We start from the raw sequence: 20,236 nt of genomic DNA on the forward strand, positions 1-20,236 counted from the left end.
GAAATCTCCAGGAAAGTGTCCTGGAGGTACTCGGTAACCCTCTGCCAAAGGTTCTGTGGCAGGGCTACTTTGTTCCTTCCCCCATATTAGGAACTTTCCCATGCCATTCGGCAATCACTTGTGCAGGGACCAAAGCGGCACATACGCAAGCAGCATAGGGAGCAGGGCAAAAGCCACAAGAATGGAGTAGATGTACCCTCATTTCCTTACTTACCCTTACCAGTGAGAAGTCTGCTAAAATGACCCCCGCCTGTGAAAAAGTGTGGGAGAATTTTAGAATTTGTTCCTTAGAATGCTGTACCACGACCCTTACAAAGAGGGTGTGAGTGTGTGCTCTTTTCCCCATGTGGAGCATCCCCCTGCCCCCACAACACTCACCATGCTTTGGGTGTTTGCAGAGATGTGTGCCTGGCTAGGGTCAGTGAGAACGTGATGACAAAGTTGTAAAAGGTGTATTTAATTGAAATGTTTCAATGCTGTGCATGAATTTAACAATCCTGCTTCTTTGCATTGTTCCCTGTGATTCACCAGATGTGGCCTTCAGGAACACCCCACGAACCCCAGTCAGCGTGCCTTTAATCTGCCAAAGGCACATTAAACTGTCATCCAGCACCTACTAAGCCTTTTGTTGAACCGCTCCTTACTGCTGTCCCATGTAAGGTTTCATGAGCCATAGCTGTAAGGGATCACTATGGGCGGTGACACGGTCAGGCCAGATGGCTACAGAAGAGCAATCCTATTGGGATCTGGAAAGTGCTAAAGGATCCCCCCCCCAGCCTAAGAGGGGGATCCACAGGACCTGGACACCAAATGATTATGACAAGTTTCAGAGTAATAGCCGTGTTAGTCTGTATTCGCAAAAAGAAAAGGAGTACTTGTGGCATCTTAGAGACTAACCAATTTATTTGAGAAAACCTGGATTTGTGCTGGAAATGGCCCAACTTGATGATCACTTTAGATAAGCTATTACCAGCAGGACAGTGGGGTGGGAGGAGGTATTGTTTCATATTCTCTGTGTGTATATAAAGTCTGCTGCAGTTTCCACGGTATGCATCCGATGAAGTGAGCTGTAGCTCACGAAAGCTCATGCTCAAATAAACTGGTTAGTCTCTAAGGTGCCACAAGTACTCCTTTTCTTTTTGCAAATGATTATGGGGGACAACAAATGAAATAACAGGGACAGGAGTATGATCAAAGGGAGGGAACCAGACGGGGAAACTGAGCAGAGAGATACAGAAGAGTGATCGAAGGCAGATATATTAGTCCCAGATTAAGTAGATCTCTGTTCTACATGGTTCACATGGTGGATCAGCAGAGACTGCAGGGATTGTTATTCTCCTTTTCCCCATGCTGGCCAATGATGAGGTTATCTGAGTGAATGGCAGATTTGAGCCACGAAAGTGGCCAAACTGAGGGCTGCTGTGAATCTCTGAGGTGAGCAAATCCGTCAATAAGCACAGGACCCACCAAGGTAGAGGAGAAACTTTGTCACAGGGCATTTCAGCATCCCCCACTGTAATCTTCTGTTTAGGAAAGAAAGTCCCCACTTGCAGCTTTCTGTACAGGCTGGTGTTCCTGAAGATGCGTGCGTCATGCACCTTCCCAGACCACCCTGCATTGATGTCAGTGAAACGCCCACAGTGATCCACAAGCGCCTGCAACATCATGGAGAAGTACCCCTTCCTATTGATGTACTCTGTTGCAAGGTAGTCTGGTGCCAAAATGGGCACGTGTGTGCTATCTATCACCCCTCCACAATTTGGAAAACCCATTTCTGCAAAGTCGTCCACTATTTCACGCACATTTCCCAGAGTCACGGTCCTTCGTAGCAGGATGCAACTTACTGCCCTGAACACTTGCATTAATGCAGCCCCAAAGGTCGACTTCTCCACTCCAAATTGATTTGCGACTGACCAGTAGCAGTCTGGAGTCACCAGCTTCCACACAGCGATTGCCACACGCCTCTCTACCAAGAGGGCAGCTCTCATTCTGGTGTCCGTGAGCCACAGGTCGGGCAAGCTCTGCACACACTTCCAGGAAGGTGGCTTTCCGAGTCTGAACATTCTGTAGCCACTGCTAATCATCCCACACCTGCATGACGATACAATCCCACCATTCAGAGCTTGTTTCCCAATCCCAAAAGTGCAACGGTCTAGCCTATGCACCTGCTCTGTAAATGCCAAAAACCATCTAAAGTTGCAGAATGTCGGATGCCTGCAAGTCTTCCTCAGTTAGGAACTTCATGATTAACTGCACTGCCATCCGCAAAGTCTTCATGACAATTAACAGAGCATAGGAGAGCAGGGCGGGATCCATCCCTTCTCACAAAAATGCCGGGTGCACAGCAAAGAAGGGCTGTTGCAAAAATGTTGTGAAAGAAAGCCAGAAGCCCATGGAGTGCTGGGACAGAAAGCAATGCATCATGAGACATTTAGCCCTGTCCAAAGATCCGCTCTGTGGTCCCATAACACCTAGTGACAGAAGCTGCCCAGCTGGACTGTGGGATAGGTACCCACAGTGCATTGATCAATCACGCTGTCGATGATGGTGCCCCCATGGTGGACGTGATCTGCTGACAGAGGGAGCAAGTGTGAACATGAAATTGCGATTTTTATTATGTTGACTTTTGGGTGTCAACAGCACTTTTGTTGACACAAATAGTATAGATATGGCCTTTGTCAGTATTTATAATTTCAGATACAAAAATGATACATGCATACAAAGAGGATAATCATATTCAGCATATCACAACCTTTTCAATGACACCTTACATGACCCATCTTACATAAAATGCATTATAATTATGTCATAATCATATTATAATATCACTGTGAAGAATATGGGGTGCAGTGTCACAGCCAGGACCTTAGTTTTACCTCTCATCAGAAAGATGGTACCTCCAGCAGCAAAATGCTCCTACACCATGGTGACTGAGAAAGAACAGTGAATAACCAATACCATTTCTGACAGCACCAAGCTCTTCATTAAAGGTCTCTCTTGCAAGTACTTATTATCTGCTCCACTTGTGAGGTCTGGTAGGCTCAAAGCAAAAGCTGGTATGGCGGCAGGCATATATCAACTAACCATTTTAGATAACACAATGATCTATAAGATATCAGCAGAAGCACTTCCATGTCTCTCTGCTTGTCAGGGATATTGCTCTGGTCCTAAGAGTGGCAGAATCTTTTACTTCACTCTTATGAATAAGCAGTGGGAAACTTCCGAGAAGCACAGATACCGATGTCCAGCCATCAATATATAAAACTGTAGCACAACAAGATGGATGAAGGTAAGAAAAGGGAAAGTCTCTGGATAGAATGCACACAATACATCCTCTCAATTCAGTAAAAGCACAGCCACATGCTGTTAATCTCTTGACAAGTATTACTGCAGCATAAAAGACATTAAGGTCTATAAACGCCAGTGATATTTCCAGTTCAGTCTTGGGCTTGGTGTCACACATACAAAATTCCAAGTAATAATCAACCCTTCCCCCATCTTGTATTCTGAGAATTTCCTGTTCCCTGAGTTTTTCTTTGGAAAGCTAACTCACATCTGTAGTTCATCAGCCAGAGCTGGGAAACTAATGAAGACCAGATGCAGTGGAAGAGTGATCAGAGCCTAAGAATGTGCTCTCTTCTTCTGTTTCAAGGGGCACATGCTTATCCATGAAACACATTAATAAATCAGACATGATCTGCCTCTGTGCTACAGACTGGCCCCAAGACTCGGACCATCTAAACAGTGTAGGGATGGTGCAATGACTTTAATCCCCCCTCTCCATGTAACTGGGTACAAGTTTTACTGCACAATTATTGTTTCAATTTTTCTCTTACATACTTGATCCTTTCAGAAGCTATTTTTCAACAGTGCTGTGGTTATGACAAGTTCCTATTAAACTAATGTCATGACATTAATCCTTTTGCTGCTGTATATATTTCAACAGCCACTTTATATGAAAGCCCAAATCAAATAGAATGCCAACCTGGAAGTTCTAGAGATGCATATTTGTTAAAATGTACTTCACCACAAAAATCTCTCTGAAATCAGGGAACACACCTCTCTGTAATACATGAGAACACAACATTTTTGTTCTTACCACTAATTTCTTTGCCAGTAGAAAATTGACATTTCCCTTCACCTTGGGTCCCTGCATTGAGTCAAATAAGCTACTGAACATTTTACTTTCAAAGACTCCTTTGTGATCCTAAAGGGGGAGTTCCCTGCCGAGATCTCTTGAAGTCTGTAGAACAGCTATACTCCATTTCAGTGAGACTCACAAATCCAAACACAGGTTCTTCTCTTTATCCCTATCCTGCTCCCACTGAAGTCAACTGAAACCTCCTGTTGACTTCAAGTGCAGGATCATGTCTTTAATTAACATTGCTAGCCAGGACAGATAACTATCCCAGGCTAGATTTCAGCAATCTTCTGAAGCAGATTCTAGATCATTTTTAAACTGAGATGTTCTCTTTTGACTAGTAGGCAAACAGAAGCACTTCCATTAACTGGGAGTGGAGAGAGAGAAGCACCCTTCATTAAGGTGTGACAAAGCAGCTGTGAAAAGTAGTCAAGCTGTGTGGTTCTTCTGTATCTGTGACACGATGGAAATTATTCTTAAAACTGCAGCTGAACGAAGACTGGATATATCAGAGAAGACAGATTCTGCTTCCACTTCGGGAAGATGACCTCCCTGACAGCACTTCACATTACAGTGTGTGAGAGTGGTTGCAGTGGACATTAAAGACACGTGTACCAGTTAAATGTAAAAGTTTAAGTAAGGAAAGTCAGTTTCATTTCTAAACTTGGGAACTAAAAACCCTGAATGAAGGCAATGATTATGCATTCAGTTCCTTTATACCATCTATTCAGGTTCTCAACAGTTCATAACTGTCTAAGTCAGCCAGCTGGGAATAGAATGGATGTACAATTCTAGTGTTGAAGTGTTTACGGTGTGGTAAGCTTGATAGTAAACAGTGTCTGGGCTTGCTTACACAAACCCTGTAAGACACTGAAGCCTCGCCCTTTCCTTAAATTCCACTCATTGCCTACGTGCTGCTTTTGGGGTGTTTTCATGAAAAGGAAAAGGATGGGATGAAGCAGGTGCATTTTCCTAAGGAAAATTAAGAACATCTACTGCTATTTTTCAAATGTTAGTTACGTGTGTTTGCTTGGAATTACAGTATTTTAAAGCCACACCAAAAAATAAAGCAATGTTAATGCTGTGACTTTGACCCACAACAGCAGGAAACTCTGATTGGAAGCTGAAATTCATTCTTAACTCTGACTCATATCTGATAGGGCATGCAAAATCAGCCATTGGACCAAGGATCCCTTTAGGGGCCCAAATCAGCTGCAGTACTTAGACATGACACGCTGAGACAGAGTGACCATTTCAACCTTAACGTTATGACTCCTGTGGATTTAATGCTGATTCTTAAGAGTGATATGTAAATCTTTTTTTTTTTTAAAAAAGTACATTAGTATTACCCCCTGTTGTGAATATTACGGCACAGTAGGTTAGTTTCAGCTGAGAGTGAAGTTAGTCACAACCTTTATATTTTGTTCTTCTTACACCTCTCGCTCCTAGTATAATAGATTTGAAAAATGACACTTGTAGGTTTAAAAAACAAAACAACAAAACAAAAAAACGTTTTAGATGAACTCGGTACAGTAGGACTAAAATGCAACAAGAACCCCAATCCCATAATGCACTTTGAGCATGTGAATAGCCACACTCACTTCCGGGTGACTACTCACTGTAAGGTTTCAGAGTAACAGCCGTGTTAGTCTGTATTCGCAAAAAGAAAAGGAGGACTTGTGGCACCTTAGAGACTAACCAATTTATTTGAGCATGAGCTTTCGTGAGCTCATGCTCAAATAAATTGGTTAGTCTCTAAGGTGCCACAAGTACTCCTTTTCTTTTTACTCACTGTAAAAGTTTGGAAAGGGTCTGGCAGTTGGAACACACCTTCCACACTCCTACAAGAACCCTAAAGGATCGAAATTCTTAAGAGCTAGGGGGGTTCCTGTACAGTCTTGCCCAATGGAAGCATAAGAGCCACAAGGGCAAATCCTGTGTATGTGGAATCTTTCAAGGAGGAATATTGGTGTGCCAGCAACAGCCAGTTATTATTGCTATTTATACACAGGCATAGGTGTTACATACCCTGAGCTACTTTGGTCTGCAAATGCCTAGCAGAACTCAGTGTCTCTGCAAAACTGTTATTTTGCTTCTATGATTGTGCTCGTATTTGGAATTTTATTAATTTACAGACTTGGATGTTGTGATTGTTTGCCAAAACCAAATCTTTTAACAGGATTATACTCTATCTAAATAAATGTAAAAGGCAGGTAAGTAATATGTTTTGACTGTCCCCAAATTAATAAGGAGGGGAATTCAGCACATTAGTAACTCAGGATATGTCAACACTACAGCTTATGTTGGTATAATTTATGTCGCTCAGGGGGATGAATAAATAAAGCTCTCTCCCATCGGCTTAAATTAGAGAGTTTACAGTGACTCTGAAAATAAGGTTAATATACTAACTTACATTTACATATTGGTTTCCGTTCAGAAGGATCCCAAAATGCTGTATAAACTCAAAGTGAAATGCAAACTATAAACAGGGATCATTTAACTCACCTCTGAACTTAAACTATCTCTGGGTGGAACACAACAGCTGTTTAACTGCAGACAGGAACACCAAACAACAATTTATGGCAGGAAGTGAGGAAATCTTATCTAATTGAAATGCCATGATTAGTGCAAGTTATTAATGTGATGAATTGCTCCTCATACTTTGTTATTTGGGGCATATTAGTTGAGTGGTGTGGTGAAACTTACAGTGCTACTGCACTATCCAATCTATGGTTAAATACATATAAATGTATGTCTCCCATCACCACGATATCTGAATCCCTCGCACTCATTAATTAATGTATTCCCATAACCCCCGTGAAGTCAGGTAGTATTATCGTTCCTGTTCTGCAGATGGGGAACTGATGCACCACGAGACTAAGTGATTTGACCAAGGTCATACAGGAAACTTGAGGCAGAGATGAGAACTGAACGCAGATCTTGAGTCACAGTCTAGTGCCTTAACCTCAAGATCGTCACCTCTCCTTGGGGACACGCCAAAGTCTAGCACCTGTCATGAGAAATGTTCAGTTTTTTAAAACTGTTTTTAATTTAGAAGAGTGATGGGATGTTCCTAAACTAAATAATTTGTGTGAAGAGCAGAAGTGGAAGATTTAAAATGGTTGGACTGGTTGTGTTCAGCTATCTTATAATTAAATGCATTGCTAATATAAGACATGGCTGACAGAGGACACATTATATACATTCAAATTATAAACTCATGAAAATAGGAGTCTATAAAAACCTGGCCGATCACTTTGGGTATGTCTACACTGCAATGAAAGGCCGATAGCATGGCTGCAGCTGGCCTGGGTCAGCTTACTCAGGCTTGGGGGGATGGAAAGAGGCTCGGGCTGTCGGGCTACAAGTTGCAGTGTAGCTGTTCAGACCAGGGCTGAAGCCTGGGCTCTGAGACCCTGCAAGGAGAGAGTCTCTGAGCCCAAACACTGACATTGCAAATTTTGGACCATAGCATGAGCCCACAAGCCCAACTCAACTGCAGGCTCTGAGACTCAGTGCCACAATTTTTTTATTGCAGTGTAGACATACCATTTAAGTCTGAAAGACCATACTTTTTTAAATGTCAGTGGACTCCACTATCAAAGTCAGCCGTGAACACACCACTAACACCTTTAGCTCATTCTTCTTAATCAATCAAGCATTTTTAAGTACCAGTAGCTTGAACTGATAAGCCTTATTTCCTTCTTTCTGAGATATTTATAGGCCCTCAATCACTGCGTATTTAAGGGACAAGTATTTCCATCCTCTCTCAGTAAAGAGCTTAGAGAATAACATAGAAGAGTTGTCTGTGAGGGAACATTCAGCTGTTAGTTCTAACTTCTTGTGCCAACAGTGATCTGAGATGCAGTGCCTGAGGGAGGGGTAACATAAAGCTTTGCCTCCTTGGTAATGTTGCATTGGCTTTAATTTAACTTGTTTTTTAAACCAGTTTAGTTAAGCTGCTGCAAACCCCTGGGTGGACACTTATTTTGGTTTAGCTTTAACCCTATTTCCAATTAATCTAAGTTAAACCAAAAAAAAACCTGCTCTTCAACTAAAATAAGAACCTTCACTTGGTGTTTGCACTGGTTTAACTAAATCAGTTTAAATTCATACCTGAGGACTTGTCTATAAGAGAAAGGCGTACTGGTTTAATCTAAGGTTTTCTTCTTCACAAGTTTATTTATTAAACTGTTCTGGAATGATGACCAATTCCTTATCTCTGAACATCAGACCCTGCTAGTTTTATACAATTCTTTCATGGATACGAGACCATTGTGATCACCTAGTCTGACTTCCTATATAACACAGGCACCAGGACTTCCCTGAATTAATTAATTTGAACTAGAGCATACATTTTAGAAAAACATCAAATTTTGGTTTTAAAATTCCCAGTGATGGAGAATCTACCATAACCTTTGGTAAATTGTTCCAGTGGTTAATTACCCTTACTGTTAGAAACTGGCACCTTATTTCTAGCCTAAATTTATCTAGCTTCAACTACTTGTCATTTGATCATGTTATACCTTTATCTGCTAGACTGAAGAGCCCTCTATTATCAAATTTCTGTTCTTCATGTAGGTACTTCTAAACAGTGGTCAAAACACCTGTGAACCTTCTCTTCGATAACATAAATAGATTGAGCTTCTTCCTCACAGCTTTCACTGTAAGGCATGTTTCCCAATAATTAATAATTCTTATGGCTATTTTCTGAATTCTTTCCAATTTTTTGACATCCTTCTTGAAATGTGGACACCAGAACTAGACATGGTATTTCAGTAGCAGTCACACCAGTGCCAAATACAGAAATAATAACAACCTCCCTACTTCTACTCGACATTCCTGTTTATAAATCCAAAGATTACAATAGCACTTTTAGCTACAGCATTTAACTGGAAGCTCACATTCAGCAGATTATACCCCCCAGTCTTTTCAGAATCACTGCTTCCAAGTATTGAGTCCCCCAGCCTCAAAATATGGCCTGCATTCTTGGTTCCAATATGTAAGACTTTACATTTGGCTGTATTGAAACACATATTGTTTGCTTGCACCCAACTTATCAAGTTATTCAGATTGCTTAGTATCGTCCTTATTTACCACTGCACCAACTTTTGAGTTATCTGCCAATCTGTTCAGTAATGATTTCTGTTTTTTTACAGGTTATTGATAAAACATGTTAAATAGCATAGGGTAAAGAACTTATTGCTGTGGGATCCCACTAGAAACATACCCAACTCAATGATGATTCTGTTTGCAATTGCATTTTAAGACCTATCTGTCAAACAGTTTTTAATCCATTTAATTCAGATAACTCTCCTCAATACACACATAGTCCCAAGGCTGGTGTGCACACTTAGCTTGCTATGCTGCAGTTAGTTCTACATTTGTATGTGAAAACTGTCACAACACTAAGGCTATGTCTACACTAGAGGTCTTACAACAGCACAGCTGTACCGATGCAGCTGCGCTGCTGTAAGATCTCTCTTGTAGCGGCTCTATGCCACCGGGAGAGCTCTCTCCCGATGACATAATTAAATTACCCCCCCAATAAGCAGCAGTAGCTATGTCAGCAGGAGAAGCTTTCCTGCCGACATAGAGTTGTGCACAATACCACTTATGCTGGAGAAATTTATGTCACTCAGGGGTGTGTTTTTTCAGACCCCTGAGCAACATAAGTTTTGCCGACATAAGTGGCAGCGTAGACATGGCAATAACGTCCACAGAGTCTGAAAGGGGTTCGCCAGATTTCCCAGCAGAGCCACAAGGGGGCAAAGCAAGTCAGGACTGGGGTGTCAGCCCTGCACAGGCAGAATGCATTAGAGCAGTGGTTCTCAACCTGTTCCATACTGCGACATCCCCCACTTTTCCATTCCAGAACCACCTCAGAACACCCTATCTGTCCATGATCTCCCTCTCTTCCACAACAGGTCAAGGTCTGTGTGGTCTCAAACCCAACATGTATCCGATGAAGTGAGCTGTATCTCACGAAAGCTTATGCTCAAATAAATTTGTTAGTCTCTAAGGTGCCACAAGTACTCCTTTTCTTTTTGCAAATACAGACTAACATGGCTGCTACTCTGAATTCTGATACAGTTTGCTTTCAATATAAAACATTAAGAAAGCCCTCAATGCTCCACTGCATTTGCCTCTGCAGAGTTGACATTATGGTTGAATTTATGGATTTGTTTTTTGTTTGGGGCGGTGCTCACTGATTTGTTTCTTGTGATCCCTTCAGATGCACAAACGGATCCAAATCCCTTCTGTCCCACAGCATCATGCTTCTCTGGCTGACTGGTTGGTTTGGTTACTATTCTTTCTGGGAGGGAAAGAAAAGGAGAAGGAGGGGGGACACTGGAAGGAGGTGAGAGAAGAAGGGGGGACTAGGTTTTTAGAAGTCTCCATAATGTTTTCCTTTCAGGAAACACATCCTGTTAACGTTTGACTGCGGTGGCAGTAGCTCTGTTTGTTGCAGTCGGCTACGCCCTGAGGCTCACCAAAAACAGCCACAAAAACAACCATTTCCTCTCTGTTGAGAGACAGAGGGGGAGGAAAAAAACCCACTTCCTCACAACAGAGTTTCTGCTCTCCAGCCCTCTTTCACTCGCTGCTCTGACAGTGTAAGAGAAACCGGAGAGGAGCAGATTCCTCAGGATACTCCAAACTTCCAGAGCACCTTTGGGATGAAGACATTCACTTCAAATTTGGCTTGGATTTTAGAATGAAGTTTCCCTCTGTTTGTGGGATGTTCTGAGTTTTGTGGCTGAAAAGGCTTTCAGAGGTGCTACTTCATGACTCTTATGTGAGTCTCTTTCTCCTCTTGCAGCTGCATTCTGAAGAGTTGAGGCATTGTGTCTGCAAGCATTTCAGTCTGTTTTCCCAGGAACAACCCAGGTTTTCCCACTTCAAGACTGGATACTCTCTGGCTTTGCCTTGTCCCACAAGGAATGGACCTCCCTGTTCTTCAGTTCATCACCAGACTGGCTTTGCTCATCCAGGTACAGGAAGGTGGATAAGGCACAGCTTGGAAGGACAGAGACCTGCAAGCTCTTCTTTGCACTTGTATTTTATGGAATTCTTCTACCTACCTGACTGTGTTCTTATCTGCTTGGTCAGAAACACCTTAGGAGTCGACTTTGAGAATGAACGGTGATGTTCTCTAGCCCCCCATAACATCCTACTGCAGCTGCCTCCTATTTCAAGTCCTACTTCAATGTGCTGCAGCTCATCAGGACCTTGGATCTTCTGCAAATAGACACTGGCAGCAGTCAACAGTCAGATATGACTGTCCAGAAACTGGTAGCCACAGCTGTGTTGGTAGCCCTGGTCTCACTTATTCTTAACAATGCAGCTGCCTTTACTCCCAATTGGGTATACCAGACCCTGGAGGATGGGCGTAAGCGCAGTGTGGGGCTGTGGAAGATGTGCTGGCTGGCAGAGAAGGGGAGAGGAGGTGCAGGCACGGGCACCAGACATGGGCAAGGGGAGGAGCGAGAGTGTGAATCCCTGGGCTGGGGTTCAGAGTCAGCTGGGTTCCAGGAATCTCGTAGCACTGTCAAACGTAAGTCCCATGTTTTGTCTTCTGTGCTTACTTTGGATTATGATTTCTATAGCACCACTGGTGTGCATGGCACTGTACAGACAAAGTCCCTGCCCAGCAGAGCTTACAGTCTAATAAGACTGAGAGGACTGAAACTGAGATGTGCTGAGCACCTGCTGAAGTCAAAGGGAGTTGTGGGGTTCTCAGCTCCTCTCAAGATCAGGCCCCAAATAAACAAGAATGAGGCCAGTTATAAACAAGTCAATAGAAAGTGATGGGCTCTAGAATAAGTATAATATATCTCACTATCAAGCTTATATGAGACTGGGGAAAAAAGCGGGCAAAAAGTGCACTAGGAATAATACATCTGGGAACCACAAGTCTAGACCTTTGAGACACATCTCCAGTAGCTTCTCTAGTGCTTCTCCCCATGCCGTACCTATTCAACGATAACACTGTGCTGCAAGCTCAAACCGTCCTTCTAAACACAGCAAAACCTTGACCAGATAGTGGTGGTGGGGACTGTTTTTTTTTTTTTTTAAAGTATTTAACTAATAAGAATTCAAAAAGAAATGGGCAGAGTCTCCAGATACAGACAATGAGTAATACCGGTTTTCATCCTTACTTGTTTTCTACTGAGGAGAGAAAAAAAGATCGTAAGATCCTGGGTGGATTAAAAAATATAAAATGGAGAAGGGTTGTGGTGAAGGAAATATTTATTGTTCTTGGTGGAAAAACAGACGGTAAATACTCTGCAAGGGGAACATCCAAATCACTAAATACCACATTCTTGTAAATTCATAGACTCCCCATGGGATGGATAGAATATATATGGGTTAAACTGTGGTGGGAGCTATTTAAAAGTTTTGGCTAAAACAGAATTTACAAGCCAACTTGCAGAACAGTACCAGCATTATCTGAATAATCAAGAGTGCAGTTCATTAATCATATTTACAACATTAAGGGCTGGATCCTGCTCTCACTTAAGATATGAAAGTAAGATTGGGCTCAATCAGCAACATTCAACTCTGCTACAACTGCTACAGCTAAGCTGCTGACAGAGCTTCACTGCAAGCTTCTGTTTTCAGCAGTTCACTTACCTGTGAGTACTGGGTCTGGAATAAAATTTGATAAACAAACATTCAGAACAGGAGTGCTTTGGGTCTGTTCATTTTTTAAGACAAATTAAACAGTAATTTAATTGCATCCTCCAGTGACAGAAATGAAAAGTGTGAAGAGCTGTAAAACTGGTATCACATCCCCTACCTCACAGGATTGTCTATAGGCTTTGTTAATGTTTGATTCATGTTTGAAGTGATTTAAGGTCCTTGAAAGGTGTAATTAAGTACAAAGTACTGTTATTACTAAAAGAAGAAAAATAGATGCAGGGGATTTCAGATGAGTTTTTTAATGTTTTAAAATGCATATAGAGTTAATCTAGTCCAGAATATGGACTGTTGCGTTGGCCTTTTCCATGCTTTTTGGGAATTAAAATAAGAAAATGAAGAAGGACTTTTGTTTGTCTTGCAGAACAATGCTTTCCTGTGCACAGACACTTTTTTTTTCAAAAAAATATTCATACTTTTTTAGCACATGTGCCAAGTGTGAGCCTGAACAGACATCACCCACAAATGAAATACTCCTGAGCTGTTAAAAAACCCGAGACCTGATTTCTTTTTAAATTCTGATCCTTAATGATGTCATAGAACTAGTTACAAAAGTAATATGCCTATCTGTAATTACACCACTAGAATCATTGCACTCCATCAGGTTCACAATCTAAGCTACATCTCCAAAAGAGCACACACAGTTTTTTTAAAAGTGGACATTTTGCACACAAGAGCATTGTAAGCTCTTGGCACACATGGCATTTTGAAATCACATGCAAATTAGCATGTGAATGTCTTGTTCTGCACCATTCAGAAAATGGATGGCCCTAAAAAACTTTCATATAAGCATCAGTTCCACTGAGGAATTTTGTGAGCACCAATTTCTCACCTATTAAAGCAAATCTTGACTAAGAATGTCTAGAGTTCAGAAAAGTGCATAAATTATAGCAGGAATAAGTCTAATCATTCATTTTACTTGCAAAGAAGCATCCCCAATGGTTTGAATTTAAATAAGGTCCCAAAAGATTAAAGAATAAATTCTTTATCTCACAGGGAGCAAGTTTTAGATAAAAAGATCATTTTGAATCTCTATAAAGGGATGTTTTTAAAAAAGGTCATGCAAATCTAATGGTAAAAACTGCCTCATAAGAAATCTTGTAAGCAACAGTCTTACTGAATACATTCAAGACAAAGATGCTTTTCTGAGGACCTCATAGTCACGATGGGCCTGGTTCTGCATTCATTACACAACAGGCTCTGTATTTGTTTTTATGTTGCTATAGAGTACAGCTCTAACAGCAATGTATGTATTGTTCTAGTAAGATATGATAATATTCTCATCTGTTAACTATAGATAAATCACAAACACATACACACAAACACATTGATCAACCTCTGAATAAGTAAATTCAGTCCTTAAAAGTGAAGATGTGGTTTAAAGTTTAATACTTTGGATGTATGAGCAAAATTACAATCATCCAAATTAAACTGCATTTCAGTGCCATTTGAAGGCTGACAAATAGAAAACATATGGGTCTGTTTAAGTAATACAAAAAAGGTTACAGCCTCTCATATTTAAATTGATTTTTAATATATGTATTATTATTTCATATTTGGGGTTATTTTCCTTGCAAAACCTTTGAGAATGCGTGTTTACATATACTGACAACTTCCATTTCAATACTGCAGTATGTAACTAATAGCTACGTGACTGAACTACTACAAGGTTGTCCAAATCAAACAGGGGAAAGTATGCAGTAATATGTATGTTCACAACACAAGAGCATGGCAAATTCTTCCAAAAACCAGGAGCCATTACAAGACTTTCAAAATATATTCCATTTTGCACAGCTGGAATTAAAATGTATGTGAATGTGTGTGAGAGTCTTTGGGTTAAGTTTAGAGGCAAGAGCAACAAGGGTGATGTCGTGGTGGGCGTTTGCTGTAGACCACCAGACCAGGAGGATGAGGTAGACAAGGCTTTCTTCGGACAACTAACAGAAATTTGCAGATCACAGGCCCTGGTTCTCATGGGGGACTTCAGTCACCCTGACATCTCCTGGGAGAGCAATGCAGCAGTGCACAGACAATCCAGGAAGTTTTTGGAGAGTGTTGGGGACAACTTCCTGGTGCAAGTGCAGGAGGAACCAACTAGGGGCTGTGCTCCTCTTGACCTGCTGCTCACAATAAGGGAAGAATTGTTAGGGGAAGTAGAAGTGGGTGGCAACCTGGGCAGCAGTGACCATGAGATGGTCGAGTTCAGGATCCTGACAAAAGGAAGAAAGGAGAGCAGCAGAATACAGACCCTGAACTTCAGAAAAGCAGGCTTTGACTCCCTCAGGGAACTGATGGGCAGGATTCCCTGGGACGCTAATATGAGGGGGAAAGGAGTCCAGGAGAGCTGGCTGTATTTTAAAGAAGCCTTATTGAGGGCCTAGGAATAAACCATCCCAACGTGCAGAAAAAATAGCAAATATGGCAGGCAACCAGCTTGGCTTAACAGAGTAATCTTCAGTGAGCTTAAACACAAAAAGGAAGCTTATAAGAAGTGGAAACTTGGACAGATGATGAGAGAGGAGCATGAAAATATTGCTCGAGCATGCAGGGGTGTAATCAGGAAGGCCAAAGTACAATCTGAGTTATAGCTAGCAAGGGATTTGAAGGGTAACAAGAAGGGTTTCTACAGGCATGTTAGCAACAAGAAGAAGGTCAGAGAAAGTGTGGGACTCTTACTGAATGGGGGAGGCAATGTTGTGACAGATGATGTAGAAAAAGCTGAAGTACTCAATGCTTTTTTGCCTCCGTCTTCACAGACAAGGTCAGCTCCCAGACTGCTGCACTGGGCAGCATAGTGTGTGGAGGAGGTGAGCAGCCCTCAGTAGTGAAAGAACAGGTTAAAGACTATTTAGAAAAGCTGGACATGCACAAGTCCATGGGCCAGGATGCAACGCATCCGAGGGTGCTGACGGAGGTGGCTTATGTGATTGCAGAGCCATTGGCCATTATCTTTGAAAACTCGTGGTGATCGGGAGAGGTCCCGGACAATTGGAAAAAGGTAAATATAGTGCCCATCTTTAAAAAAGGGAAGAAGAAGAATCTAGAGAACTACAGACCAGTCAGCCTCACCTCAGTCCCCAGAAAAATCATGGAGCAGGTGCTCAAGGAATCCATTTTGAAGCACTTGGAGGAGAGGAAAATGATCAGAAACAGTCAAGATGGATTCACTAAGGGCAAGTCATGCCTGATCAACCTGATTGCCTTCTATGATGAGATAACTGGCTCTGTGGATATGGGGAAAGCAGTGGATGTGGTATACCTTGACTTTAGCAAAGCTTTTGATACAGTCTCCCACAGCATTCTTGCCAGCAAGTTAAAGAAGTATTGATTGGATGAATGGACCATAAGGTGTATAGAAAGCTGGCTAGATCATCGGGCTCATTGGGCTCAATGTCTAGTTGGCTGCTGGTATCAAGCGGAGTGCCCCAGGGGTCGGTCCTGGGACCGGTTCTGTTCAACATCTTCATTAATGATCTGGATGATGGGATCGATTGCACCCTCAGTAAGTTCGAGGATGACACTAAGGTGGGGGGAGAAGTAGATATGCTGGAGGGTAGGGATAGGGTCCAGAGTGACCTAGATAAATTGGAGGTTCAACAAGGACAAGTGCAGAGTCCTGCACTTAGGTCGGAAGAATCCCATGCACTGCTACAGGCTGAGGACTGACTGGCTAAGCAGCAGTTCTGCAGAAAAGGACCTGGGGATCACAGTGGATGAGAACTGGATATGAATCAACAGTGTGCCCTTGTTGCCAAGAATGCTAACTGCATTAGTAGGAGCACTGCCAGCAGATCGAGGGAAGTGATTATTCCCCTCTATTCGGCACTATTGAGGTCACATCTGGAATGTTGCATCCAGTTTTGGGCCCCCCCACTATAGAAAGGATGTGAACAAATTGGAGAGAGTCCAGCGGGGGGCAACGAAAATGGGGGGCTTATTTAGTTTGCGGAAGAGAAGAGTGAGGGGGATTTGATAGCAGCTACCTGAAGGGGGGTTCCAAAGAGAATGGAGCTCAGCTGTTCTCAGTGGTGGCAGATGACAGAACAAGAAGCAATGATCTCAAGTGGCAGTAGCGGAGGTCTAGGTTGGATATTAGGAAAAACTATTTCACTAGGAAGGTGGTGAAGCACTGGAATGGGATACCGAGGGAGGTGCTGGAATCTCTATCTTTAGAGGTTTTTAAGGCCCGGCTTGACAAAGCTCTGGCTGGGATGATTTAGTTGGGGTTAGTCCTGCTTTGAGCAGGGGGTTGGACTAGATGACTTTCTGAGCTAAGTTCCCTGTAAGTTGTGTGACTGTGTGGCTGCACAGCAGCCTATTTAGCACTGCGCAGGTGATTCGGGAACCTGTCCGGGGATCTGCTGCGGCCAGGGGAGGGGCACCTCTCCCCCAGCCCCCACCTAGCTCATCCCTCAACCTGCCGTGGGAGGGGGGCCCCTACCCCGGTCCCAACTCAACCTGTACCCCAGACCTGCTGCAGACAGGGCAGCATGGCCAGAGTAGCCCGGGCTCCGCCACAGCTGGATCAGGCCCAGCCTGGCCTGGCCTCGGCGTGGACGGGGCGGCATGGCCCAGACCAGGTCTGCTGGGGCCAGGGGAGGGGCTCCTATCCTGCAGCCCCAACTTCAGAATTCCCATGGTGGGGAGAGAGGCTTCTCCCCGCAGCCAAGGTGTTGCTGCAGGGAGAGAGCACTGGGGGGAGTCCTCTCTCCCCGCCATAGCCCCAGAGCAGCCTCCTGCACCCCAGGCTCCTCATCCCCGGCACCACCTGAGAGGCTGCACCCTCAGCCAGAGCCCATGCCCAGCCCTGAGCCCCTCATCCCCAGCCCCATCCCAGAGCCCACACCCCCAGCTGGAGCCTTTACACCCCTGCACCCCAGCCCTCTGGCCGATCCCCTCATTCCCAGCCCCACCCCAGAGCCCACATACCCCTGCAGCCCAATCCTCTGACCCAGCCCTGAGCCCCCTCCTGCACTCCGAACCCCTTTGCCCCACTCCCACCACATGAATTTTGTTATGTGCAGCAATATGTTACACATCATCTCCATATTGGTGCACATAACAAAATTCATTCCGCATATCGATGGGAAAAATTGGAAGGAACACTGCTCCTGAGGTCTCTTCCAACTCTAATTTTCTATGATTCTTTGAGAGACAGACGGTAAAGTGAGTTATGAGCAGGAATGTCAGTGCAGACTAAGTGAAAATAAAATCTTTGTGAATTGGAATGATTCTGAAAGTTGCAGTGGGGGAGGTTTAGATTGGATATTAGGAAAAACTTTTTCACTAAAAGGGTGGTGAAACACTGGAATGCGTTACCTAGGGAGGTGGTAGAATCTCCTTCCTTAGAGGTTTTTAAGGTCAGGCTTGACAAAGCCCTGGCTGGGATGATCTAACTGGGAATTGGTCCTGCTTTGAGCAGGGGGTTGGACTAGATGACCTTCTGGGGTCCCTTCCAACCCTGATATTCTATGATATTCTATGAAATGGTGCAACACAACGATAAACCTGGGCAGTGTGGTTTTCTAAGAGACCATATTTTTTGCCTTGATCTTAACTAAGCTCTTTGCTTATGGCCAAGGTTACAAGCATAGGTAGGAACACCAGTCTAAAGATCCCTAACACAGCCAAGCCTTAGGATTAGTAGTTCAAACTTAATGGTTTTGCCATGACACTGATCCTATCACTACTGAGAACTCAGATGGCACTTCCCATCTTCAAACCATTTTACAAACAATTAATTAATCTTCACAATGTTCCTGTGAGAAAAAGAAGTTAACTGACTTGTGAAAGATCACAGAGAGATTTAGTGTCAGAGCTGGGATTAGATCGCAAAAGATTCTTCCTCTCAGACCTGTGTTCAGATCACTATGGAGATAACCTATAAGTAATGTAGTAAGCCCCCACCCCCAGTATACTAGACAACCTGGACCCAACCTTCTCGGGCCCACTATAATGAGAAGTCTGGAACACATTGGAATAGGTATGGTATGCCCATATGAGAGAAGGTGGAGAGCAAAGGGCAGTGGGACAAATGGAATATCGACACCTTCCACATTGATGCCTGGCCCTATCAGGAAATTTGTCACCATATGTCCTATACTTTTCCAGGGATACCTGAGCAGGAGGATCCTCACCACCACCCAAAAAAAAAAAAAAAGAAAGGGGGCGGGCGGAATGTTAGGATATAGATATTCAGGCCTGTCTGCAAAGGCCTGTACTTTAAGAATTTAGGTGTATTCTTATCACTTAGCTAGTTATAGAGGTACAACATAAGAATCAAAATCAGACTGCCTGTGTAAGGGCCTTCTCTCACTGTGTCAGTCTGAGCCCCTGTTCTTAAGATAAGGCCTTTGGCTAAGCAGTGGGAGCAGCCATAAGCTGGGAAGCGAACAGTCACGTCCTCACCAGTCACACTGAAATAAGGCAGTTTTGGGCTGTTAAAAAGGTGATCCAATCTATCACCTCCAGAGGAAGGGAAGAGCCTAGAAGCTTTAAAGAAAACTTAGTTTGATAGCATCCTGTCTGACAAGAACTCAATAGCTGGGGTGTGAAATCCTCATTTCTTCGTTGTTCTATCACTGTAGTTCCCTATTGTTTGTCTGTATAATCTCTGTCTGGTTCTGTGATTGTTTCTGTCTGCTATATAATTAATGTTGTTGGGAGTAAACCAATTAAGGTGGTGGGATATAATTGGTTAGATAATTATGTTACAATATGTTAGGACTAGTTAGTTAAATTTCAGTAAAATTATTGGTTAAGGTATAGCTAAGCAGAACTCAAGTTTTAATATATAGTCTGCAATCAATCAGGAAGTAAGAGGGGGGAACTGGAATCATGTTTTGCTGGGGGGCGGGGAGTGGGAATAGGAACTGGGAATGGGAACAGGGACACAGGCGTAAGGCTCTGTGGTGTCAGAGCTGGGAAGGGGGACACTGAGGAAGGAAACTGGAATCATTGCTTGCTGGAAGTTCAACCCAATAAACATTGAATTGTTTGCACCTTTGGACTTCGGGTATTGCTGCCCTCTGTTCATGCGAGGAGGACCAGGGAATGGGAGGGTGAAGGGATAAGCCCTGTAACATGATGTGCTCAGCCACAGGTTGGATGGAGCAGTGAGTGCCTTGCTTGTTCAACAGTTATCATTGTGGCCATTTAATGATGGGCAGGACAGCTGGATATTGCAGTGATGATGGCCATAAAATAACTGAATGGATAGATCTGACTTACTCAGAAAGGTAAATCAGATTCAGTCGCTTCCTGTCCAAAGAATGTTAGCAACATTATGGCGCTTCAAGGATAGAGAGGGTGTAGAGAAGGGTATACTCTGTTTCATTCCTCAGGGCTCCAGAAGACAAAGAAAACCCCAGCAGTGGGAAGCTTTATTTCAAA

At 43.2% G+C, this 20,236-nt stretch overlaps 2 protein-coding genes across 7 annotated transcripts in view; one reads left to right on the plus strand and one right to left on the minus strand.

Moving 5' to 3' along the window:
* Window positions 1-20,236, minus strand: part of IFT140 (intraflagellar transport 140) — a 284,666-nt gene that overhangs the window by 60,875 nt on the left and 203,555 nt on the right. The window lies entirely within an intron of this gene.
* The window catches only part of TMEM204 (transmembrane protein 204), a 45,774-nt gene continuing 35,908 nt past the window's right edge, over window positions 10,371-20,236 (plus strand). Inside the window, exon 1 of the mRNA XM_073362967.1 lies at window positions 10,371-11,699. Coding sequence (XP_073219068.1) covers window positions 11,420-11,699 — 280 coding nt within the window. The 5' untranslated portion in view covers window positions 10,371-11,419. The remainder of the gene's footprint in view (window positions 11,700-20,236) is intronic.

The sequence above is a fragment of the Lepidochelys kempii genome, chromosome 10 (genome assembly GCF_965140285.1).
Source record: "Lepidochelys kempii isolate rLepKem1 chromosome 10, rLepKem1.hap1, whole genome shotgun sequence".
NCBI lineage: Eukaryota > Metazoa > Chordata > Testudines > Cheloniidae > Lepidochelys > Lepidochelys kempii.